General features: G+C 39.9%; 1 protein-coding gene across 10 annotated transcripts in view; it reads right to left on the reverse strand.

Annotated features, from left to right (window-relative positions):
- The window catches only part of PUM2 (pumilio RNA binding family member 2), a 71,256-nt gene extending 45,950 nt beyond the window's left edge, over positions 1 to 25,306 (reverse strand). For 4 of the 10 annotated variants that reach the window (XM_053937082.1, XM_053937081.1, XM_053937078.1 and 1 more), the window contains exons 1-2: positions 12,570 to 12,746; positions 7 to 75 (exon numbers count right to left, since the gene is read on the reverse strand). In XM_053937082.1, coding sequence (XP_053793057.1) covers positions 7 to 57 — 51 coding nt within the window. In that variant the 5' untranslated portion in view covers positions 58 to 75; positions 12,570 to 12,746. Of the gene's footprint in view, positions 1 to 6; positions 76 to 12,569; positions 12,747 to 25,011; positions 25,031 to 25,261 lie in introns of those variants that run through there. The other 6 variants (XM_053937083.1, XM_053937084.1, XM_053937079.1 and 3 more) reach the window with 4 other exon arrangements.
- Between the last annotated feature and the right edge of the window lie 270 nt (positions 25,307 to 25,576).

Raw genomic sequence — 25,576 nt, forward strand, 5'->3', positions numbered from 1 at the left:
AATTACCTCTCCCATTCCCCGAGATTCTAGGGCAAGAGCTTGAAACTCATGATTCATCTCATCCACAGATCGAACCTGTAGAGGGAAAACAGAAAGAAAAATCCATTAGTCAAATACCTTTTCAAAAGTTAGAGTTTTCAATACTCCAGAAGATTTTTGAATATTGAGAGCACACAAAAAAATGTGCTTCCCAATTCAGTCTGAACAGAAGTCTGGATTTCATTAACAGATATAGCTAGTGACCAATTTAATGTACCCTGCTAATATAACAACATTCAAGAAATTCCAAGAGACTTAAACAGTTTAATCTCCACATATCTGTACAGATATTACTCAATATAGAAACGGTAGCCAATAGTACATTTGCAATGAATGTGAAAAAAAAAGAGGTGAAAGGAGAGGAACTGTTGCACACTGTTACTGAGTACACCTGGCAGCAAACAAAGAAAAGCTCACAAGGCAGGTCACAAAACCTACTAGCAATGTGTTGCTTTTAAAATCTAGTAACTGAGTGCATTATCACAGTTCCTCATGTTTTCTTCCAGGAAATCACATTTTCCTTCTCCACAGGTCTTTTTTTTTTTTTTTTTTTTTTTTTTTTTTTTTTTTTTTTTTTTTGTTGTTGTAAATATGAAAGGCATTTTACTAAAAAGTAAGTGTTGCTGCTGCAACAAACCACCTCCTTTTTACATGGCACAGACACAATGCACTGGGCTCATTCTTTTCTGAGAAAATGGTTTCCAGAAGGACTTTTCAAAGCCAGGATAAGCTTAGAAAAACAAACAATATAAGGAAATTCAGAGTTGTTTCTTTCCCTTCTCTTCTCTCCAAATAGTGACATCCAGCAGGCAAAGTTATTCAAGTTCAAATTAAGATTAACTTCCCTCTCAACACTGCTCTCTTGAGAAGTTACTTTCACCAGTAAATCCATCTGTTTACACCAGCCAATAAACCAAACTGAAGTTACTCCACACAGCTGATAACACATAACTAACACTTTTCAATAGATGCACAAATACTAGGCAAAGAAACAATCTGGTGCTTTCAACATTCTGGCACAAACAACTCTTTCTTAGCATTGGAAAAGCGGCCAATAGATGCTCCATCCTCAAAATTTTACTCCCAAGCTATTGTTATTGCCTCAATCATTCTAAGCCATTAACTTCTGGGGTTGAGTGTCTCTCTGCTTTTGACAAAGAAATTTCGCAGCTCAAAGAAATATTCCCTCATGAAGAACAGTATTTTAGTTAAGGTGGAGTATGAAATCACTTCCCAACAATTTCACTGAGATACTGAACAGCAAATTTAGTTTCAGACTGAATTATGGGGTAGGCACATCAGCACACTGGCCTTATTCCAGTAATGCTGACACTTAATTAGGTTGATTTTAGTTTTTTAAAAACTGAAAACAGATTTTAACAAATCCTTAAAAAAAAAGCTAAAGTTATTTTTCTACAAATGAGTATTTTAAAAAATAGATACATATTTTATGCAAAACTTTTATTAGCTCCAAGGGATAATCAAATATTTGTGCATGCACACAGAAAATATAATGGTAGAAGAGCAATTACTTAAAAAAAAAATCGGAAACTCAAACCTTGAAGACTTCTGAATTTGAGTATTACAATTTCTGAAAATGTAATTTCTTCTACAGATTGCTGAGAGAGCTGATTATCTAACCTAGCTAGGTTACTGCTCGTGCTGAGGTCATACACTTTAGTTTCATTTACAAACCAATATTAATTTAGGTACTTCTGTCTCAATATGTAGTTTTGATCTAGTGATCTCTAAACAGATATGCAGTAAAGCTTCCCAAACTGTATTTACCATAAACACTACCCAAATCACTGTTAGATAGCAAACAACCAAGCTTGAAAGAGGCATCATTTTTTTGGTTGCGTTGGTTTTTGGGTGGGTTATTTGGGGTTTGTTGTTTGGCTTTTTTTGTTGGTTTTAACTTTCAGTGGTGGTGGTTTTAGTGCTCTTCTGGTGTTGCAAGGCCTAATAATAAATGCTTATTTTTCACAATTCAGTGAAGTCCAAAACCATGGCCACCCCTCCTTCCATGTCTCTGAGAAAAGACAATCCAAGAATCAGGGTAAGAGCACAGCTAACTCCATTTTTCCTCTAAGCAGTTCCAATACCATTATAAGAAACTAAAGTTTTATGAAAACTGTAAATATATTTTAGCAGAGTGAACATTAATTTTGCTCACCAGCCTCTTTCTTAAAAATTTAAAAATTAAATTAGCATTATCTATTGCTAATCAGTAGCAAGAGAAAAAATAGTCATTTTTTCCATCAAAAACAACAGTCCACAAGATCCTGCCCCATATCATAAATTTGTGTTTCACACATCGTTTACAAACTGGAGGAAACACAGGCAGCACCAGTATCTCCATGTCTTTCTTCAACACTAACCCAGCCCTGTCATTACAACAACAGAAGAAAACATCCAGAATGACACCTAGCTAGATCTCCTATGTATAAAGACATGCCCTTTCCCCAAAGGAAAAACTTTGGTTGGGATTATCTGTATTACCAAGGAGTTTTTATTTTCTCTAATTCAATACCAGCATTAACTTAATTCATAGGTTCCAGAAATAAACATTTTAATGCTTTTCAAAACACAAATTCAGAACATTAAAAAAAACCTCTTTTTCTATTTTTATTCATACCCTGCTCTACAGAATAATTCGTAAGTCAAAAAGAGGCCTGTGGAACTGCTCAACATTTACAAGGTTTCTTTCCCTGGTTTTGTTTGATTACATCACTGCCTCATCCCTGGAACTGCTCAAGGCCAGGCTGGACAGGGCTCTGAGCAACCTGATCTAACAGAAGGTGTCCCTGCCCATGGCAAGGGAGTGGACAACTGTTTCAAACTTCCAATACACAGCAGATCATTCCACAGGGCCCCCAAATTATGCACAAATATTACATACCGAGCTGTCTTTAGGTAAAACAGTTCCTCACATACTGCTGTTACATAGGTAGAATGGCTTAAGCATTAATGATTTCTTCCCCCTTAACACATCAACAGAAAATCCTCATCTTCTTCTACAGGTTCTAGATACAACATACCAGCACATTTTAGTCCATTTTTCATTGCAGCATTAGCAATGAGATTTTAACACAAAATTTCTGTTTAAAAACAAAATTATGTTTTAGTAGGCTCTTTCTTTCTAAAGTTTACACCTCCTCTCTCTCCTTGAAATTTAAAATAAATTTTATAAATCTAGAGGCCTACACAAAACCCGTTCCTTTACTCTGTTGAGACTCTCCTCTGTTGAGGACAGTCCTGTCACACTTCACATGACAGTTTTTAGCACGCCCCTTAAATGAACTTGATAACCATTGAGGTAACTGTTTGATTCAGAAGGTTTTTTTGCTCCTTTTCCATGCATGAGACTTTCACCAGATCACCCAGAAAAGAGGCCACTACTCTGGGGAGAGCAACAAGGAGAAGCCGGTGTGGAGCGAGGTGGGACAGGAGCATCCACTCAGTGCTGCCTACATGGTAACTCAACCAGAAACATGAAATCCTGCCCTCGGCAACTCAGGGCAGAATTTGGGAGGCACTCTTGACTGGAAATCACCTAGGATTACCACAAGAAACACTGCTTACAGTAATATCCATTTCTGAAATCCAGGTATCCAGATCTTGGGACAACTACTCTCTCAAATAACCCTGAATCTAGCCAGAAATAAGCTTGTAACCATTTTCTTGCAAAAGCAAAGAACAGCTCCTTCTTTGAAAAAAGGCCTGTGGAAAATAGTAACAAAAAATACAGTATCAAAGAGAAAAATATGACTTTATTTTACACATCAAAAGTGGTGACCAGAAAGTAGGAAATCCACTTTTTCTGCATTAAGAAATGCCAAATCCCATCCCTCCCCTCTCAGGTGAATACCCTAACCACTGTGACAAAGAAGAAATATTTTGCAGCTGAAGTTGTGTCCTAGGCCAGAAATTCAACACAGAACACCTGGTAATTACAGCACTGGGACTGGGAAGAAAGCAAAGCTGCTGTTTACACTGCAAATGCTCCTGTATTTTTCTTAATTTTACTGATTGACTTCAATGCAAAATACGCTTCCAGCAGCATTCTACAGGAGTGGCTCTTCTGTAGCATTTATTTTATGCAATATATATGCTTATGGCAGAGATTTAACATTATGATCAACTTAATCTATTTTGAAAACCCAATACATAAGAATTCTGCCAGTCCTCTATTAAGTTGAACACTGTATTGTAAAGCCATGTCAGACCCTCAACAAGACATTTAAAAAGCTCCCAAAAAGACAGCTCAACAAAAACCTTTCAGATAGGTGGCCATCTTGAAATTACTAAATAAAAATAGTATTTTTAATATAAATATTAGAAATCTAGAACAGATTCATAACAAAGAACAAGAAACAACAACTATATAACCAGCCTAAACTGCACATCTCAAAACCTGTTATATCATAGTGCAGTAAATAGCTGTATATAGAGATTTCTACTCTATAATATTTTTGCCAAAATTACATAAAACATCCTTACTTTGATTAAGAGGCCAACCCACAGTGCACCCAAACAACAAAAGCTGTTGAGTAGCTGAACAGGAAACTACAAGAAGCACAACTGAACTGTTTTGTACCCTAAGCATCAACTATTTTCTGTAACATTAAAAGAAAACAAGACATTTGTTTGATTTGTTTGCTTTTGAGTAGATGTATCTTCTCATACCTCTTGGAAGCATCAGAGAACCAGAGGTTCACTTACCAAATTGGTTAATGAAAGTTACTGCTCCTAAGTAATTCAAAGTCAACAGGTGCTGTGTTTTGATAAGAGGCAGGGTTTTCTGAGGGCCACATGGAACAGTAACACAACTGAAAATTTCACAAAATACTCCAAAATGTCCAGGCTCCTTAAGCAGTCCAAACATAGAAGGTGTAAGGCACTTCTGACAAAAGACTTAGGCAACCAATTTTAAGTTCTAACAAATATTTATATTATTACAATCTCAAAACGACATCTTTCTCCAGTAAGCACTTAACAATTTTCACTGTGTTAAAATAGTATTCTAAAACCAACCAAAACTTATGCAGGGAAGTGAATAATTCTTCAATTGCAGTATTTTTGGCTTCTTAACTCATTCTCAGACTGAGCAGTACTATACTTCTGCACTCTACGACCCCTAGTACATCCAAATATTCTAACAAGATCAAATTTTTCAATTTAGTTGGCTTGGCCCAGCAATCACTCAGGATCTTAAGGTTCTTGTGCTTTATTTCCTCGTGAGCTTTGTATTGTAGTTTGAGAAGCAATCCTAGCAGCACTGAGAACGCTGTCAATGACAGAAAAGAGCAGACTTTGAGGTGGGGCTTCTGCAGCACATTGAAGGGGCAGGGGAATACCCTGAGCCAAAGCAGATTCCAGCCTGCTGAAAAAGCCAACTCAGATTCTTTGCTAGCTTGTTTTCAACAGGAATATCAGTAACATCAAAGCCTGCACAGAGAATAAATGAATTCTCTAGGTTTTTATCAACAGCATGTATAAAAATGCATATATGTTATATATATATATATATCCAAGTATGCTGGATAGTATCTCACAAGTCGCCATCAAGTTTGGAAAATACTGATTTACTTGCATAGTCTTCTGCCAACAGATGACACAGAGAAATCATTATTATATCATCACTATCCACAAAGAAAAGCAGAGGAAAATGATGGATATCTTGCCCCCCATTTCAGAACTACATGATGGCTCATTCAAAGCAGTTAAGTATTCTAAGAAATTGTACTTGCTCCCCCTAAAAATGAACTCTTCCATCACATAAGAAACTTGCCTCTTCTTTGCACAGGCCTTCATGATCCTCCTTCCCACCCAACCAGTTCAAGCTTTGCCCTAAGACTGGCGGAACTGTTTGTACAAGTTTTCCTAAACTACTGTCAAATGTCCTCGAGCTCAGGATTTTAATCTGCACAGCCAAATACTGGCAGAGCTACCAGGCTCACATAAATTAATGTGTTTGTACTGAAACCAGATTTCATAACCATTTATAACAGTTACACTGTTTGTACCATTTGAAAAGTTGAAGTGATATATTCCTACATAAATAGGGCATATAGTTTAGATGAAATAAATTTAGCAGGTTTCTCAGTTTTTTAATTGTGTAAGAGTTTCATTCAAAAGAGTTTCTAAGAAATGTACAGCACAGCAGGGAGGGTAATAGAAGTTTGCAAAATAATCTAGAAATGCGATAAGAAGTATGTAATTTTACAAAATGGAAGAAAAAGTCCATAAAAACTTGTCCAGTGAGAGGTTTTGTAAACAGGAAATTATTTTTTAAAATTTAATTAGAACAGTTGATTAGAATAATATTTCCCATACACCTTTTAGCTTATTATTCAAATGAGCTACAAGAAAAAGTAATTCTTAAAAAAAGTGGCTGACTGGTCCTTTACTGCCCAGAAATCAAATTGAAGAACTATTTTTAATACAAGAAAATTTTTTCATACAGGTTTAATCACCAATATGAAATAGTTTAGGTACAAATCTCATGTAGTTTGGTGAGACTCTTCATCTTCCTTTGCTGCACACAGTGTTCTGCAACTCTCACTCCAATGAGCCTTCATAAATATACCAGAAACAAAAAAGGAAGACACCAAATATATTCAGAAATTTGAAAACAAAGCTGTGAAATGAAATATGAGTTGCAGTTTCTGTCGAAACATGCTTAATTTAATTGGTGCTGATTACTTATATGCATATTACTAAACTCTTTTTTTTTCTAATTTTAAATATATACACTTCTTGTTAAGCTGGTTAGTCAGCATCCCCTTCGTGGTAGCTGTAGCAAGTGCTACAAGTGGTGTAACAGAAGTTTAGAGGAATTTAAGAGCCAAATTTCTAACCATTATTATCCTGTTCTATACAGAAAGGCTCTGTCAGTAAGTAATAACAATCCAGCTACTTCTATACAGAAGTGTGACATTAATTTGATGTGCTGCTGCTTTGAGACATCAGCTTTCATTACTTCATTATTTGCTCTCATTCAAAAACTTTATTTAGTAAATTAAAAACCTTAAAAAAAACTTTGAGTGCTTTCCAGGCAATATACTATAAAAAAAAAAGGCTTAAAACTTTGCCTTTTCTGAAGATGAAAACTTTGTATAAACTCTAAAGATATCTACACACAAGCAGGAACTAGGGACAATTTATCTCAATGTATTTTGTAATGATTAATGACACATAGCTTTCATTCTAATAGAGTCAACAAGCCTGTCTTAAATGTGTTAACAAGAATTGGAACACTGGAATCCACAGGCTTCGAATTAAGTACAATTTCCATAAATTAATTTTCTACATTTTAATCAAGAATACCTTCTGTTGATGCGTTTTCTTTAGAAATCTCAACTACCTTCACTTTTCTGTTTATTACCAAGGAATCTGAAATAGAACATCTCACCTACACAAATGACTGAAAAGTTAAAAAAAAAACACCAGACTTTGTTTGACAAATTATGGGATTTTAACACCACTTTAATGTGATCCTAAAGAATCCCATGGAACATAACTAATTTATACACAGAATCATTTATATGAAAAAAATTATTTCCTATGTATGTACACACACAAGGACACCACACCTATGAAAAGTGGGGCTGAGGAAATACCAGAAGTCACGCTAACAGAATTTCCAGGAAACAGTTTTATTTTGTGTTATTGTAGAGCTGATATCACAAACTCCCATTCCTAGAAACTGATAAGTAACTGTGGTGTTGTATTTTAGTTAAATGGTATGCTCTGTTTCACCCCTCGAAAATGTGTGGTTTATTCCAAGCCTGTGATCCTCCCCTGAAGTATCATGTGCCTGTAATCCCATTGGCTCAATCTTATTCCGCGCCCACTTTGAATCTGCCTGTTAAGTGTGCCGGGGGAATGGGGCTCTCTCTCTTAGCCGGCTCTCGTTGCTGGTGCTCTCTCTGCCCCTCTCTCCCCCTTCTCCCCGCCCCCAGAAACCATGCTCCCAAATAAACCCTGATCTAATGAGCACCCTCAGAAGCCGTGTGGAGTCTCCTTGCCTGCCTGCTGCTACCAGCGAACTCACAGCTTAGGGGGGCACCCGGGGACACCCCGGAGGGTCCCCCCAACTGCGCCGCTACAAATGGTGCCCAATGCCTGGCACGAGAACCAACGGCCCTGAGACCGCCACAGCCCTGCCGGGACAGCGCAGAACCCCGCGGAACACGGCTTCAGCACCGCCTCCAGCACTGCAGAGTGGCCGCGCCGGGCCGCAGCCGCGGCCCCGTCACCACCGTGCAGAGATGCCCCGCGATCCCACCACCAGCAGCCGGCGCGGCCCCGGCCCAGCGCGGGCCCGGGCTGTGGCACGGCGCGACCCCAGTGTGGCGCGGCCGCGGCGCAGGCCCGGGCCCTCCACGACCCCGCCGCTGCCCCGGCACCCAGAGAAGCCGCGCGGAGTGCACCCAGGCCCCTCGCCTGGCGGCGGCAGGGTGGACCCCACAGAGCGGGCAGACCGTGCGGAAAACCGAGCCCAAGCAGCCGATGCCCTGGACCACACCAGTGGCGAAAGCCCACCAGTTTCCACGAGGGAGCACCGCATCCCCCAAAACTGCTTTCGTCAGTTCTGTGACCTCCTTCCTCAGTTTTACGCTCTCCCTCCCTCGCTGCCCCTTCTCCCTAACCCGCCTTCCCCTAAACAAAACCCCAGGATTATCCAACATAGCCACAACCACATGTCAGCCAAGATGGCTCCAGCCACATAGCACGGCACCATCTTCTGCTTCTCCTTCCCTAAATCCCTTTCTTCCCGCTTTTTCTCCCCCGTGCTCCGCCTCTTCCCTGTCTCTTATGAACCAACCCCCCGCCCCCCTTCAGCTTCTAGTTCCCGCCTTCCAAATCCCACAGGGTGGGAGCTGGAACTGGGGAAGAAGCTAAGAAACCAAAACTCAAAGCTAAAATAATTTTGTAATACCAGTTTTAACATCCTTGTATATTTAATTGAATTGTAAATTGTACTTCATGATCTCCTTTCCCTGTTATTCCAAGAGCAGGATTATATCCTTCTCTGCAATCCATACCCCTTTTTTCCTTATTTTGGGTAGTTCACCGGGAGCAAACTGCTCGAAGGCGCAGGGTACCCTGAAAAGATTTTTCTTTCGCAGAGTCCCTGGCTCCCCGTAACCTCCCCAGTTCCCAATCCCTATCCACGTGTTCTAGCTGAAAAGAGCTCATCAGCTACAACTTTTATCCTAAAACTCTCTAACCTTTTTATCCCCTTCTCTCCATTTCCATCCCCTCCCCATGAAGTAGTTTTTACAATTATGCTTTTCTAGTTTTAAGTGTGCGTTCATGTTGCAGATTGTCCTGTTTTCAGTTTTAGAAAGCAGAGGCCTGTCACATCACAAGGGTAGATACAACAAGAAGCAGTTTTCAATTGTTTCTTGAATAGCAAGTGTTCAGATAGTATTAGACTGCTGGATCAGAATCGCTTTTGGATTTATGCTGTCCTCAGTAGGTTCTGAGGGTGACTGATAACCTAAAATGGTGTCTGGGAAAGTATTTTGTGTTTTTTTGTGGTGAATGCTCTCCCTGAGTGTAGGCCATAGCTGAAGCCAAATTTCTTTTTTTCCTTTTTGTTTTTCTTTTAGTGACCTAAACCCAGGGGGCTTCTGGGTTAAATTGGTTGGAAGGTGAAAGCAGTGGTAAAGTTCAGATCCAAGGGTGAGAATCTGAGGCCACAAACCTGCCTGGAGTCCAGGGGGCTCCAGGTGATTCCCTGTCCCTAAGAGGGGGAGCAGAAGTTGGCACCATAGCCTAAAACTGGGGGCTGTGGTGTCCGAAAAGCCAGTTGGAAAAGGTAAGACACCATTGGGCCAGTCACACTGAAAAGGCCAATCTCAAAACTCTCATGAGCTTAGTGCCAAAGGCTGAAGCCCTTTAAGCTCTCACCCATGCTTTAAATTCCTTTAAAAATATGCAATATGGACCCACATAAGCCGTTTATTACAATTAAATACTCATTTTATCTTTGTACTGTGTTAACACCCTTTCAGAACTGAACAATACCTACCACCAAAGGCAAACAGCAAGTCAAATGGACTGTTTATCGTGTATTCAATTTATCTTCACTGCAATTGTACTTATTTGATGCTGTGAAACTGTGTAATTACTGCTTCATTTTTAAATTGTTAATGGTCATAATTCTCTTCATATTTTTTCTAACAAAAAAGGGTGAATTGTGGTGTTGTATTTTAGTTAAATGGTATGCTCTGTCTCACTCCTCGAAAATGTATGGTTTATTCCAAGCCTGTAATCCTCCCCTGAAGTATCATGTGTCTGTAATCCCATTGGCCCAATCTTATTCCGCACCCATTTTGAATCTCCCTGTTAAGTGTGCGGAGGGATGGGGCTCTCTGAGCCCGCTCTCGTGGCCAGTGCTCTCTCTGCCCCTCTCTCCCTCCCCTTTCCCCCCCATCCTCCCTCAGAAACCATGCTGCCTCCCGGGGGTAGGACCCCAAGCAAACCTTGATCTAATGAGCACCCTCAGAAGCCGTGTGGAGTCTCCTTGCCTGCCTGCTGCTACCAGCAAACTCACAGCTTAGGGGGCCCTCCGGGGACACCCCAGAGGGTCTCCCCCAAACCCACTGCTACAAGTAACGATCCCTTTCTTCAGAGCATTTACTTTCATTTTGTCTCCTCCAGAATATGGAAGATTCATTTGCCACACAAAATATTGATTTGTCAAGGATTTAGTTTTCAGTAACACTACATGGAAAAACTGAAGTTCTCCCAGTAATTCTCCTGCTCAGAAGTTTCCAGCATCATGAAACTCATGATCCAGTATCATCTGAACAAGCTGTTGGCCTTTCGGTTTTGCTTTTTTTTCCCCTCCTGAGCAGGCAAGAAGAAACTAGGTGATACCAACAGTCTGATCTCAAACTGAGTGCTACAACCCTAGATGAAAACTACCTAGTTCTTATGCAATGAACTCGAACAGCTGATAGTACAAAAAATACCCACAAAAAAACAAGCAAATTGGAATTTTTAGACTCCTCATTCCACTACAAACAACTACCTTTTGCAAAGAAAGGTGCTGACACAACACACAACTTCTCTGTATCTCCAGCATAAAATAACAGTGAAAAACCCCAAGGTTTATATGTCAGTCTGCTTCAAAACCCACCTTGAATTTTTTTGTGCTTTTATACTCTGCATAACCTCAAGGAGAGCCAGGAAATGGTAAAACAAACTTCTTTTAGTGTATCTTTTTAGTTCCTCCCTTGCTACAGGGAAGCATATCTGTTTTCTACTTATCTGCCTACAGCAGGTGAACGGACATTTAAAGAAATTGCTGTTATCAATTATTTCAGCTGTTTTCTAAGGGTGTTCTCTTTGGACAACAAGCATTTAAACTACCTGTAGATTTCTACAATTGCCTAAAAGCTGGAAAAACCAGCCAACTCTAAAAAACTACAACTAGAGACTACTTTTAACTCAGTAATAGCCACTTCTAATTCACTAAGAGTTGCAGCCTAGCTTTGGACATTATATCTCATTAAGTGCTGGCTAGCATAGTCCTCCAAAGGAAGTAAAAATCTAAAGTAACACCAAAGACTTTATACCAACGACAGTAAACAAAAGTAAAAAAATAAAATTAAGCAGGCTATTTAGAATTGAAATTGAAGTGACAAAAGCTTTTTAACAAGAATTAGTTCAAAGATTGCTATTGATACGTCTGTGCTTCAATGGATTTAAAACCAAATACTTCAGCTTTTTCATTTAAGAAGCCAGAAACTTAAGAGCAGTTACACATAAAAGCCTCTATCAGTAGATGGACAGGCACAGTAGGTAGGGCAGGCAAAAGCAGTGATTTTGAATAGAAACAACCCACATTTGAATTATCATCTAAAAAAATATCAGATGGTGATTTTATGAGCAAAATCTCTGGTTAGATGTCTAAATTCCAGGTTATTAATCTTCACACAAAATAAAGTATTCCCTGAAATCATTTACCCAACTACATGCTTCCCTTCACTATTTAGCCACTTTGCATTCTCTTCATCTTTACACTGACGATAAAAAAGCTTTCATATAACTCTTCATAAAGACATACAAGGGCCTTCTTCACCCTGACTTTAATGAAACTGGTACCGAGTCAATGTAGTTCAGAAAGCTAAATGCAGCTCCTCTGTGCAATACAGCAGTGTCATATTTTCAAAATCACCAATTTAAAATCACATTAAAAAAAGGCCAACAGCATTCTAAACCCACCAATAAGAACTCAGATTAAGCAAAAGAACTAACACTAACCCATATTTTTATTTTCTTGACACCATGAATAATGTAAGGAAATGAATAAGAACACATCAAGAAATTTGCTGCAAATGCAAAATGCTTGAATGCCTATACACAGTCTTTTTTAGCCAAGTTTTCTGGCTCCCACCACCTGGATGTCATGCAAAACTCTCCTAAAAGCCTAAAACAAGTTTTAACTTTAGGACAAAATTCCACAGCCACACAATAACCATGTTTAGAACAAGGCTTCACAATCTCACCTAGAACATGGAGCACATGGGAATGAATGCAAAAAAACTCCAGCTGGCTCCACACACCACCAGCTCAGGTCTCTGGTTCCTACTCTAGTCCTCCAAGGCAGCTCCCAGTCTACACTCCCTCTGGAAGCAGCACTACTGTTCAGGTTTATGCTGCTGTCAGTAATTCCTCACAGACCTGAACAGATTCTGTGCAGAGCCACTGCTGCACAAGCACACACTATAGTTTATCTATATGTAAATCCAAGATAATGCACAGCTGACCACATGCCATTTGTTTGCTATAATATCAAACCAGGCTCTCCCTATGCTAATTACTGAATAAGTACTAAAATATGAAGGGCTCTGCTTCAAAGGACTCTAAGTGTAAGACCTTTTACAAAGACTCACACAACAAGAAACCAAATTGGTAAAATGAGATAAAGAAGTCATTCACAGGAAGACATTCGACAAGGCCTGCCAGGTATTTGGAGATATCAAGGCAGGTGGAAATATAAAGGAGTATGTTGGACAGCAGCAGGACACTGGTGAAGATATTTAATAAAGACACAACTAACACAAAGTCCACATGCAGGAGGCAGCAGTTCACCACTTGACACTACATGAGACAATATGCAGTGGGGGGGAACTGGTCAAGTTCCCTCACCGGCCGAAACTATCACCTGCAGTTCAAAATGCTGCTGAAAAGGCCAGAAACAGCACAGACACACAGAAACAGCAAATGTGATTGGAAGGAGCGATTAAGAAAAAGTCTCTAAAGAACCAAAGTCACACAGAATAAACTTGCTTGCACAGTCAAGTGACTGCAGAAACTCTCCTTTTCCCTTCCCTGATGACAGTTCACTTTAAGTTGCCTATTCCATGCACTACTTGCTGGAAAATACTAAAAATACAACCCAAGTATCTACAAAATTCAACACTGTAATTTTCTTCTATCTGGGGATGTGCTTTAAAGCATATCACCAAAAAATTCTCAATGCTTTTCTTTCAGTCCAATTACATGAAACCATGTTGCAATACATCACAAAACACTCCTTTTTCAGCTACTTCAAATCAGAGAGGGGAAAGACAGACATATTTCCTCTTTCCAGCTATGCTATCAAAACTGAGAGTCACAAGCAGGCAGGCAATAAGGTGGTATCTCACTAATCAAGTTGCAAGACATTTAATTATTTTAACAGAAAAAAAGGCCCAACCTTACAATTCAATCAAAAAACTAACAGTATTTACCCCATCTCATACAGCACAACTATGACAGAAAAATTTCACCAGGAACTTATTAAACAAGATTTTTTAACAAGGAACAGATTTTCCAAAACAGGAATCAAATTCTCTCCTCCTCAGCTCTTCTCTAGGCACAACGGAAAATCCTGCCAGTCTAAGATTTCTTTTCCTAGTTTGTGAGACTTGAAAAGTTTTAGTTATTTGCAAGTTTGAGAAGCTGCTTAAATCATACATTCAACAATCATAATCTGGATTTCTAGTTTGGTGGAGCTAAACTCTACTGGAACTAATTGATGACAATGGCAAACTCAAAATTAAACCAGAGGAAATCCAAGCACAGAAAGATAATACTTACTAAAAAGTTGTTAAGAGAATTTGTTGCTTGCAGAAACAGAAATAAATAATCTTCACAACAGCTTCAGAGGGATGTTAACTTTACAGGGAGAACAATCTCATCAATCAGCTAAGATAAAATTTGAGCTATTACAATGAAAAACTAACAATTATTTATGTGTTGTCTATGTGATTAACACCTGAAAAAGTTAAAAATCTATTGAAGAAAATTAGTTTGAAATCACTTTAAAATAGTTATATTTCACAACTACACTTTTAAGTTGAAATAAAAGTTGTAAACAAAGATAGGAAATTAAAAAATGGGCTGCAAGCATATTTAGATTTCTAGGGACAGTTTTAAGTAAAATCTATAAAAGGAAGAACGATTGAGGAAATGCAATTCCCACTGTAAGGTCAGGAAACAGATTATGTTGTTCTCAATTTGAATCAAGAGATTATGTTCATTGTTTCAAGGCATGGCTACATGACTGTGAGGTCTCATATGGGAAAATTATTTCCCAATTTCTATTGCACAAACATATTAGTCTATCTTATTGAACAACAAACAAAATAATCTTATTAAAACCGAGGCAGAATTTTTGCTAGGAATTGTCCATTCCATCCTGTTAAGTATTTGCACATTTTGCTAGTTTAACAGCATCTATACATTTTCTCATAGCTATATTAGTTCTAACAGACCCCCACGGAAGTCAGGATGGAATGCTGCAAATACTGAAACACACAGCTTCTCTTCCAGACCACAAAAGTGCCAAAAAGCTCTTGAACTCAGTAAGACTCTTTGTTCTCTTCCCCTCTAAGGAAGGGTTTTTCTTTATTGCAGCAGCTACTCACAAAACTTTGAGATGTTTTTCAATTCTAACACAAATGAGTTGCAGCAACTGCAGCTCAACTGAAACTTTGGGTAAAGACACAATTTATGTTCTTTTGTTTATAGCACCCACTACCCTTTGGATTTTTGGAAAAGGCTGCAACAGCCAAAGCTTTTCTCTGACAAGTCTTGCTTATCAACTCTTGCTTCTTCAAAAGCAAAGAGGCAAAGACACCCAGGTCATGTTAAAATCAACAACCTAAAATATTTAGATTAAACTAATGAAGTGTTTAACTACCTTTGCCACGAAGGAGGGAAGTAGATGGAGTTGAAGTAGGAAAAGACAGGACAAGTAGCCTGGGCAGTATCACACGGCTGTAGCTGTTTGCTTCAGAATGTGGGAAGAATATCTGCAAGTAGTCCAACATCCCAGAAAATATATCCTGACTTTACAAAAAACTTCTCTGTAACTCCAAATATTACACACTGATTGATGATCACTAAGCCTATCTGCAGCCTCATGGGGATGTGAACAAAAGGATGATGCCACAGCACACAGCAGTCTTCCTCAGATGCTCTGCTACCAGAGACTGAAATGCTTTTTTAATGTTGAGGGAAAGAAAAAAATGTCAAAACCTCAAGTGAAATAGTTTTCATACTTAGTTCATTATCCTTTATAACTCTTTTCAGTATTAAATATTTTAAAGAAAGATTAATGGGAGTCAGGGATGATTATCTCTAGGTTAAGGAGTTTATACTTAACCTGGTCAGTGAATGGATGGTCACTACTGTTTTAATATGGAAGGTGACAATGGTGGTGTCCTGACTCAAATTAACAGTGCTGGCTTTGACATCTTGTACTGAGGAGCTGTGCATGCACTACTATTCAGCTGAATGTCCAAAGATTTTTGGCTATCACCTTTCATGCAAAGCATGCTCCTCTAGCCTCTGCCCTCCTCTATGCTGCAAATTACTGTTTAGAGACTCCCCCTCCGCCTGCAAAGTAGTTCAAGTCTCTGAAGTGGTGGCCATGAGTAACTGCTGTCCACCACTTCAATTTTTATTGCTGCAGCTGAAGCAGATATAGAAGAACACAACAGACCAAGAATATTAACAATTGGCATGTTTCTGCGCCTCTTATGCTGAAATGCTCTGTAAGATGATGTTAGTTCTGAGTCAGTGGTTAGTTAATTTGGACGCCAATGTGTCAAATGTACACTTAGCAAAAGGAATTTTCCATTTCTACCAAGTGTTGTATCCACTTGTGGTGTGTTTGAATTTCCTGCTCTTCTCTTAAATATTTGTGCCATCTGGAGTTCTTCCATTAGTCTTGGTAATTTCCAAATTAGGGTAAATGAAGCCTCAAGACTACCATGGATCTCCAGGATAACCTACTTGATCTTTCTCTGGGCTATCAAATGCCTCCAGTGTTACCATGAATTAACTTAGAATATTTCAACTTAGAATATTTCCTCCAGTGTTACCATGAATTAACTTAGAATATTTCAGCTGGAAGGAATAATCTAATCCAACTTCAGGGCTGACCAAAAGTTAAAGCATCTTATTAATGGTATGAACTGCCTTCCAACTATTGACACATCAGTGATAATTCCCACAGTTCACCCCTCAATAATCCCTTATCAGGGACACTGACAAACAATTCCTCAGACTTTATCCACAGTAAAAATTAAATATCCTAGCAGACAAGTAATTATCTTTACTAAAGACATTGTCTGCCTTATGTTCAGTTCTTTTGAAGATATTTCAGATGGCTTTCAGAAGACCAAAATAATGTTTCACTAGTCTTCCCAGGAGTTCATGTCTTGCAGTTAAAGAAGAATATTTATCAACTTCTTATTCTCCTACTGAGATTCTTTAGCACTTTAACTAATTTGAAGATTCTTCACAATGTTAGTGACTCCAGCCAAGCTGATCTATTTGTCTTATTGCTGGCAACAACAACTCTTTCAACAAACTTCTATGTATCATCCAGTGTCAGTCAAAAAGTATCACGTATCTTCTGGTATGAAAGTGGATATCCGTTTTTTCCATATTCTCTATTAACTTGAAATCACCAGTTAAGGCCTCAGGCTCATGGGATTTACTTGATAGAAGACTATCCCTGTGGAATCCTGTGAATCCTTCCCCCTCAGGGAAATCCCCAGAGCACTGCCTTGGAGAGACTTACCATAGAGTTTTCCCCACCTGGGTGGACAGAAAGGACTCCCTCTGCATGGACCCTTGCTTAACACTGATCCATCCCAGATCCTTTCCCCATGTGTCCCAACTTCCCCTGGTTTCTCCTTTCCCTGTTTCCTCACTGGTTGTGGTACCTCTGGTGGCCAGCCCAGTCCTCCCTGTAAGCCAGTGCCCTTTGCCCTGCCCTTTGTACCACCCCTGTGCCCTCCCCTACTTAACCTTGCGCACTGCACCTGGTCTTGTCTTTGTTCCTGATCCCTTTGGCGTGGTGGATGCAATAAACCTTCGCTGGAATGCATCATACAAAGATCCTTCCTGTCTTTCCTTCGCCGAGCTACCTGTGGTGTGTGTGTGCGCATGGACTTGAAATAGCTGTTCTTGTGGCCTTACTCCGAGTGGCTGCTGAAGGAGATGCTTCAAAGAAGGCTGTAGCTTTTCTACCACCCTGCCACGCTGCAACATATCCCTGGAAAACTGGATGGAGCACAATGCTGGGGAGAAGTTCTTGGGGTTTTGGTGGAGAGCTGGGGTTCTTCAGCCTAGGGAAGAGAAGGCTCTGAGGACACCTTAGTGCACCTTCCAGTACCCAGAGGGGCTACAGGAAAGCTGGACCAAGGCATGGAGGGATAGGGCAAGGGTAAATGGCTTTAAACTGGCAGAGGGCAGGTTTATACCAGGTATTTGGAAGAAATTCTTTACCATGAGGATGGTGAGGCACTGCTGGCACCAGTTGCCCACAGAAGCTGTGGCTGTCCTACCCTTGGAAGTGTGCAAAGCCAGGCTGGATGGGGCTTTGAGCAACCTGATCTAGGGGAATGTGTCCCTGCCCATGGTGGCGTAGGGGGGTTGGAACTGGATAATCTTTAATGCCCCTGCCAACCCAAATCATTCAGTGATTCTTTGAACATCAGACATTACAAGATGTTTATCTACTATATTTGCTTCTATTAGTTTTCTTTCAATTTTTTCTTTGAATGCACAATAAAATTCTAATATATTAACCTACACAGTCTGTGTATAGACACAGAACATAATCCCAGCTAAACTCCTTCCATTGTTTGCATAAATACAGACTTTAGAAAACCCATTTCTTTGGTACATCTAACTCTATAGTTTTCAAAAACAAATCCCCCCAAAACAACAAACAAACAAACTCCCCCTAAAAAACCAAAAACACTTCCAACAAAACAGTAACTTCCATCTTAACTGAATCCCAAAGAACACTGGTACAAAGAACTCAAATCAAAGAATTGAAATGGAGAAGTCCCCTGGTCTGCCCTTGATTTCTCTGGTTTATATTGCCACTGAAGAATGAGAGCAAACGAGTCAAAAACCGGCACAAAAGTAAGATGATGATTACAGTAAGCTGAAAACTACTATTCCCACATGGATAATGCACAGCAAAAAGTAGCTTCCCCTTCACCTAATCTTCATAATGCACAGAACCACTGAAGCACTTCAAAAAATTAATAGTAGTTCCTCTGCATCCCCCATTCAAGTTACCAGAAAACACATATAAGGTTCATGACATTCACCTGCAAGAGGAATCCAGAAGTATTTGGATGGACCTGACTGAACTAAACAAAGCTGCTGATAAAGGCATGGCTCTGATCACTAGGGATGGAAAGTAGGTGGCAGAAGGTAGATGTAACTGTTATTCAGCACTTACTTCTCTGTGAATAATTTTACCTACACAACATGTCAGCATGGAGAAATGGTAGTGAAAATCAGCACCATTAACTGTGCAACTTCCACTAGCAAGGAAAAACTCATCATTTTCATTCTCAGGAAGTGCATCCAAATGGACAAATAAAATATTGTTGAATTTTAGATTTACAAAAGTGCTTTATAGCTTCTGCACAATAAAGAATGTGATACAGCATGAAGCATGACGTCAGGTGAAAGGTTTTCTATTTTACAATGTAGGTCAATATAAGAGGAAGAAAACAGTGAAAGGGAAAGCCAGAAACAAAATGCCAAACGAAATTCAAGAATGAGAAACAACAGGTGAAGAAGAAGATGAAGATAGAACAGGCATTCCTGCTTGTAAGGTCAGCAAATTTTGTTTATTTACATTTGCTCCTATACTTACTACAATTTTGAGTACAGTCCCTACATCCTTGGGCTTGGGAAGGTGCAAAAAGTTCCTTGTAGACCTAAACTGTGGCATGCTACCAGAATCCTGGGGGAGAAAGGATACCTTCAAATCCAAACGCAAGTTTTTAAAGGAAACTTGGGAAGCTGCATCAAACATTTGAGGGCAAAAGGCTTAAAACTGAATTTTGTTTTTCTTCTAGGTTACCATTTGCAAAAGGAGAGTTACATTTTAATCTACACTCAATTCTACTTCTATTTCACCTGAATAAAACATTCTCATCTCTAAGTGTAACAACTAAGACTCAGTACTAAATGCATATTACTTCACATAAAGCCTTCCAGGAGAGAGTGCCTTTTCAAACTGAACCAATTGCTTAGCATAAATTCAAAACTAATTATTTTATCATATTCTGATAAAAAACAGGCACTCAGAAAAATATGATATGCTTATGTATGTTAAAAAAATGGTTCCAACTGAACATTTCAAAATTATTTTATGCAGTTTCATGTATAACTGCTTTAACAAAATGAATGGCAAGTTTTAGGTTTTATTATTACAGCATTGAAAAAATCAGCTTAATTCACACATACTGTTCTTAAAGATGTGGATTTGACACAAAACACATCAACTGTTTCAATGAAAAACAAATCTATGACCTACTGTATGACCTATATGAATGCCATCTCCTGTGGGCCAGCAGTGTTTGCCAGACACACAGCTGCCCTCCAGCCTGCTGCTGGAAGAAATTCCAACTGTGGCACAGAGACCATCCACTGAGGGGTACCTGGATACTGGAAGTACCTGACACCACAGTTACAGGGATAGTATGAGGAGTATTTCTACCTGAACCGGGCCCTGATGTTACTGCAGCTACTGCTACAGGTGGGGCAACCCCTACTCCAACCCCACTGGCTTCCACACCAGCATTCAAATGCATCCTTCCTCTGATCTCCAGCCAGGACACCTCAACTCTGCCTAGGAGGACACAAGAAATGCTCACTCCATAAAGAAAGCTAAAAAGAAAAACTTTTGATAACAAAAAAGGCTCTCCTACATATCTTTAAATATATAGCTCTTATAATTAGAACTGGAAAAAAAAAAAAAAAGTCCAAACAATACAAGAACAATATTTATTGGGAAATATGTTTACTGATTTAAACTTTAAATCTTAAATACCACTGTCAAACTAGGACTCTACAAGAAAAAAAAGCACCACTGAGGTTTTTACAAAACAACATATTAAAATTGTAGAGCTCCATACATTATAAATGCTTGCCCACGTATTTCCCTGCTAAAAAAATCAAAATACAATTTTCAATCACAAAGGCAGCAATTTCTTTTACATTATTACTCAGCACGATGTGTAAAACCACTAATTCTGTTATACTGCTCTGTCTGATTCTATAATTAGTAGACTATGTATCAAAGTAACACAGAAAACTAACTTTTCTATGGGAACTACATCTCACTCTTACACACCAGCCTCAATAGTTCTTTCAAATGTGTTAAGCCACACAACATTCTAACACAGTAATTGACATTAACTGTCTCTAACCCACACAGCAGTACATGTGGGGGTCTTCACAGAACAAATATTTTAGACTCAGATTAAAATTAAATTCATCAGCTTACTCTGAAACATTTAAGACTTGGCTTAAAACAATTATAAATGACAACAGCAAAACACTCTGGTATTGACAATGTCCTCTCAGGAAAAAAACACATGTCCCTGCCTGAACACTCACACTTAATCTCCACACATTCCTAATCTACCATAACTGATGTATTATCAGCCTTTTAGTATCTGAATGGATATAAATAAACCACAAAATACCATCTACAATCTAAAATAAGTACTTCTTAAAGGAGAAAAAATATTCAAGTCCAAGAAATGTCTTATTTTTCATGCGAAAGGAAAGTGGCAAATCCAATTAAAATCTAACATATGTGGATAGATATTTAATCAGACTACAACACTTAGATCTCAAATATAGACAAAATAAACCAGTCCTTTAATCCCTCTACACAGTTCTGCCTTATTCACTGAGTCTTACAGACTACCAAATGTCACACCTTTAAGGAAAAATATAATATATAGACAAGTATATGGCAGGAGTATTTTTTTAAATCTTGGTTTTGTCAGTAATGCAAGATCTAAAGCTATTTTGCCTTATCAGTATTGTTACAGTAGATATTTGCTTACTGTCAAAATACTGTGGTAACATGAGTTCTGGAACTTCTTCAGACCATGTGCTTAACTCATCACTGTACCACGCCAGAACTAAAATTTAAGCAATATATATCACAGAGGAGACAAAGAGAGGATACTTGAAATATATGAGTCAAGCTAGACTCCTTATTTTTAGATCAATTACACAAGGTAATTTCCAGTAAGTCTAACTTTGTATTTAATCAATACACACGTGAAGAGTTACAGAATTTAATGCAGCTTTTTAAAACTCACTTCCTTTGTGAAGAGATTTATGATCTAATTCTACACGAAACTTTTTATCAACCATGCAAAATGACTATATGACTAGTTCAATCCCATAACCCAAAATTCTTCCTAAAAAAACATGGATGAAATCTAAGAGCAAAGTTATGAACACATAGATCTGATATGACTCCACTTACTTCCACTAGGATTTACATACTGAAAGCATTATATGGGAAGACAGACAACCAGACCTATTACCTGTAACTGACACTTTTGCCAACACCTCAATAAAGCAAGAGGTAGTCTATCCTGGAGTTGTATGAAAAATTAAATTTAAAATAATCACAACTACAAAACGTAGACCAGATTACTTAGTCCAAGGTACACAAATATGTGGTGTCAAAAAATAAGCCTGCCTAGAAAGGTTGCAGATATGTTTTTAGCACAGCGTGCCGAGGACAGCTAATCATATCACACTCAAGTTTAGTGCAAATAAATGCATATACAGAGACTGGCAAAAAAGTCAAACGTGGCTTATTACTGAGATGGTTTTGCTATGGAGTTAGGCATTTCCTTTTTAACTCCTAAGATGGTTGTCATAACCTCCTCAGATACATTTCCTCTACATACCTACAACTACACTTAAATAACCATGTTCAGAAAAAGTAACTGTTAAGCAATAATGAAATATAATCTTTAGAGATAAGTGGTCTTTATTTGTAAGCTAAACATTTCACACATCAGCTCTTGCCTTCTATTCCAAAAGTCACAGCAGGTACTCTGAGTGAGATCAAAACTAAATCTTGCTGTAAAGTTTCAGCATGCAAGCCACTGTATAAATTTCATATAACTTGTTTGAAATGACACTGAAGCAGCTAGAACTGAATCCTTTACATGTTTTGATGTAATTTAAAATGCTTTTCCACTATATGACTGTGAAGTGCCTCCAACTTCACTACTAGCAACACTACACAATTGTATTATTTGTTACAGGAACTTTTAAAGGGAAGATTTCTTTCCTCATTGCCAAGACAAAGGTCTGGGCACTGGCTTATGTGGAATAAGCAAGACGACAGTTATGTTATGGGTGGGGAAATTGCAATTAAACAAGGCAAACATTTTCACCTAAATTACTTGAAGAGAAAGAAGATTGATAACTCTTACATACCTACACTTTTGATACACACAAAGAGAAGCATTTATACATCATGTCTACTGTCTTATGCTGTTTCCTCTGTAGAATTTCTGTCAAACTTTGAAAAAAGAAAATACAATGTATTGATGCTCATTTTACAGGAGATTCTCAACACAGAATTTAACATTCCAGAGAATTTAGGGTTTTCTTTAGTGCAATAGACAGTTAATTTTCATGTAATTCCACAGTCAAAAAAAAAGCAGGAAGACATACAAGTAGGAATTCAAACCCTCTATTGGCTTACTTGCTAACAATTCTGGGATTTTGGAAACCACTGTAAAAAAGAAAAATATTAATTTATCAAGGAGAATGCTTCTACACATGCTGTATACACTCAAGTATCACTAAATGAAGGAGAGGGGGCAATACCTAAAAGTGAACTAGAAAGTGCTGTTTAAAAATCAATCTAGTTCACAGCAAGTTGACGTTCTATTAACACACCTGCCCTAAACATCTGCAACATCTGGCCCACCGAGAACATTGCAGAGAAACACCCAAGGAAAACAACTATATGAAGCCTTCAGCGTACTCCACAATCCACTGTAAGATTTAATATAAACTGTCATAACAAGAGGCATCTTCTCATAAAAAGACAGGCAAGCCCAGTTCTTTCAACCAACTGCTTGCACTATTAGCTCAATCACGATACCAGATACAATTACAATTGCCTCAGCGCTGTGCCAACATCCCTAACACAGAAGAAGATTTATTACTACAGAGTGATACTACAGGAAAAAAAATAACAAACCATTCTTATTAATGCAGAAAAAAGAGCATTCCAATAACACGGACTTCCCTTTGTACAACATCCACATAATATACTGCAGAATGTGCATTATCAAGCAGTTTCTCACATGCATTTGCCTACTAACCGTTCTGCTGGGCCAAATTCCAAATTTTCAACTCTGAACACTTCAGAAAACTGTCAGGTGATTTGGTGTCATTTCCACCCATATAATCCAAACGATACCACCACTAAATTAGCATTTCCCTTTTAAGGCGAATTTCCTTCTCCCACTGCTCCCAACGCTAGCACATTTACACTCGCGTTGACATGGAGTTGTTGAGCAAAGCAGGCAACATCTCCCTCAGCTTCTCAACAAAACTGCGACTGTTGTTAACATCTGGTTTTAAACCTATACGTGACTAAATATAACACAAAACTATGCTTTATGTGTAAAAATGGTAACATAGCATAGTAATTATATTTCGAATGCATTCATATCCCACATACTTGAAGAGCTACACCATCAGCTCACTGAAACTATGAAGGCCTGATCTCTCAGTGGAGATGCAACAAAGAGAAAGTAAAATAAACCTCAAAGTATTTTGTTAACATGTAGCATATGGAGGGAATATTAGGCGAATTAAGAGTTTTACTGATTCACATTGCTCATACACATCTAATTGCTCAGAAAAAAAGCATCCGGAAATCAGGTGATAAGAGGCTCTTTATCACATCTCAAACACGCTGCACATTTTGGTATTAAGCCGTCTTGCTACAAACTGTAAACCAGAAGAATATAAACCGTCCCAAAAATATTTTCTCTTAAAGAAATAAGGATCTGACCTTAGGAAATATATGAAAGAAAACAACGCCAAAACAAAACCCGAAAATCTTTGCACAATAACTGCCACGGAGATTAACCCCAAACTGTTCGCAGTATGCACGATCGACTCAGGACAGGAGGCATTTTCCTCAACTTTCTATTTTTGTGGTCTGCACAGGCAGATCTGAAGCAGAATCAAACCCTACCGCTTCATTGTGTGCCACCGGCTACCAAAGGCATTTGGCCTTTTCGCTGCACTCTCAGGAAGCGGTTATTATCTTTAAGAGTACTAAAAAAATAACACAAGTTTTTCGTACGTTTGAACAAAGCCCGTGTGATCCCAGCCACGCAATGGCCCGTGGGGTCCGAGCGCCGCCCCTGCCTCCGCTCCCCCCGAGCCGGAGTCCATTGTAACCCCGGTGCTGCGTCCGCCCCCGTCTGTCCCGCTCCCCCGGGCACCAACCCGGCCCCGCACACCCCGCCGGGCCGGGGTTCGGCTCCCCCCGAGTGCACAATGCCGCCCGTCCTTCCCTCGCTCCCCCGGCGCCGCCGCCCCTCACGGCGCTCGCTCTGTCCCCACCTCGGCGCCGCTCCCGGGCGGACACAAAGGCGGCGAGGCCGCCGCGCAGGCCCCGCGCCGCCCGGTGACCTGCCACAACATGGCCCCCTCCCTCCTCCTCCACCTCCTCCTCCTCCTCCCCTCCCTCTCCCCTCCCTCGGCGCGCAGCCGAACCCGCAGACAAAAGGGGGCTGGAAGAAGGGGGGCCCGCCCGCCCGCTCCGCCCGCCTGCGGCCTTCCCAGCGCGGCGCCGGCCCCCGGGGCTACTCACGGGCTGGCTGGCGGCGATGGAGCCGGAGCGGCCGCTGGGACACGCCTGCCCACCCACCGGCCCCTTCCTCCTCCTCCACCTCCTCCTGCCGCTCCCGCGGGGCGCCGCTCCTTCCTGCCTCCCCTCCCGCCCGCCCGGGGCTCACAACAACATTGCGCGGAGGGACAGGGACAGCGAGAGCGCGGCTGAACCTCCTCGGCCGCTCCCCCCGGCCGCCGCCGCCGCTCGGCCCCGCCGCCCCTGCCCGCCCCGGCCCCGCCGCGCCTGCGCGCCCCGGCCCGGCCCGCGGGGAGGCGGAGGGAGGAGGCGGCGGCC

This window comes from Vidua chalybeata, chromosome 3 (assembly GCF_026979565.1).
Source record: "Vidua chalybeata isolate OUT-0048 chromosome 3, bVidCha1 merged haplotype, whole genome shotgun sequence".
Lineage (NCBI taxonomy): Eukaryota > Metazoa > Chordata > Aves > Passeriformes > Viduidae > Vidua > Vidua chalybeata.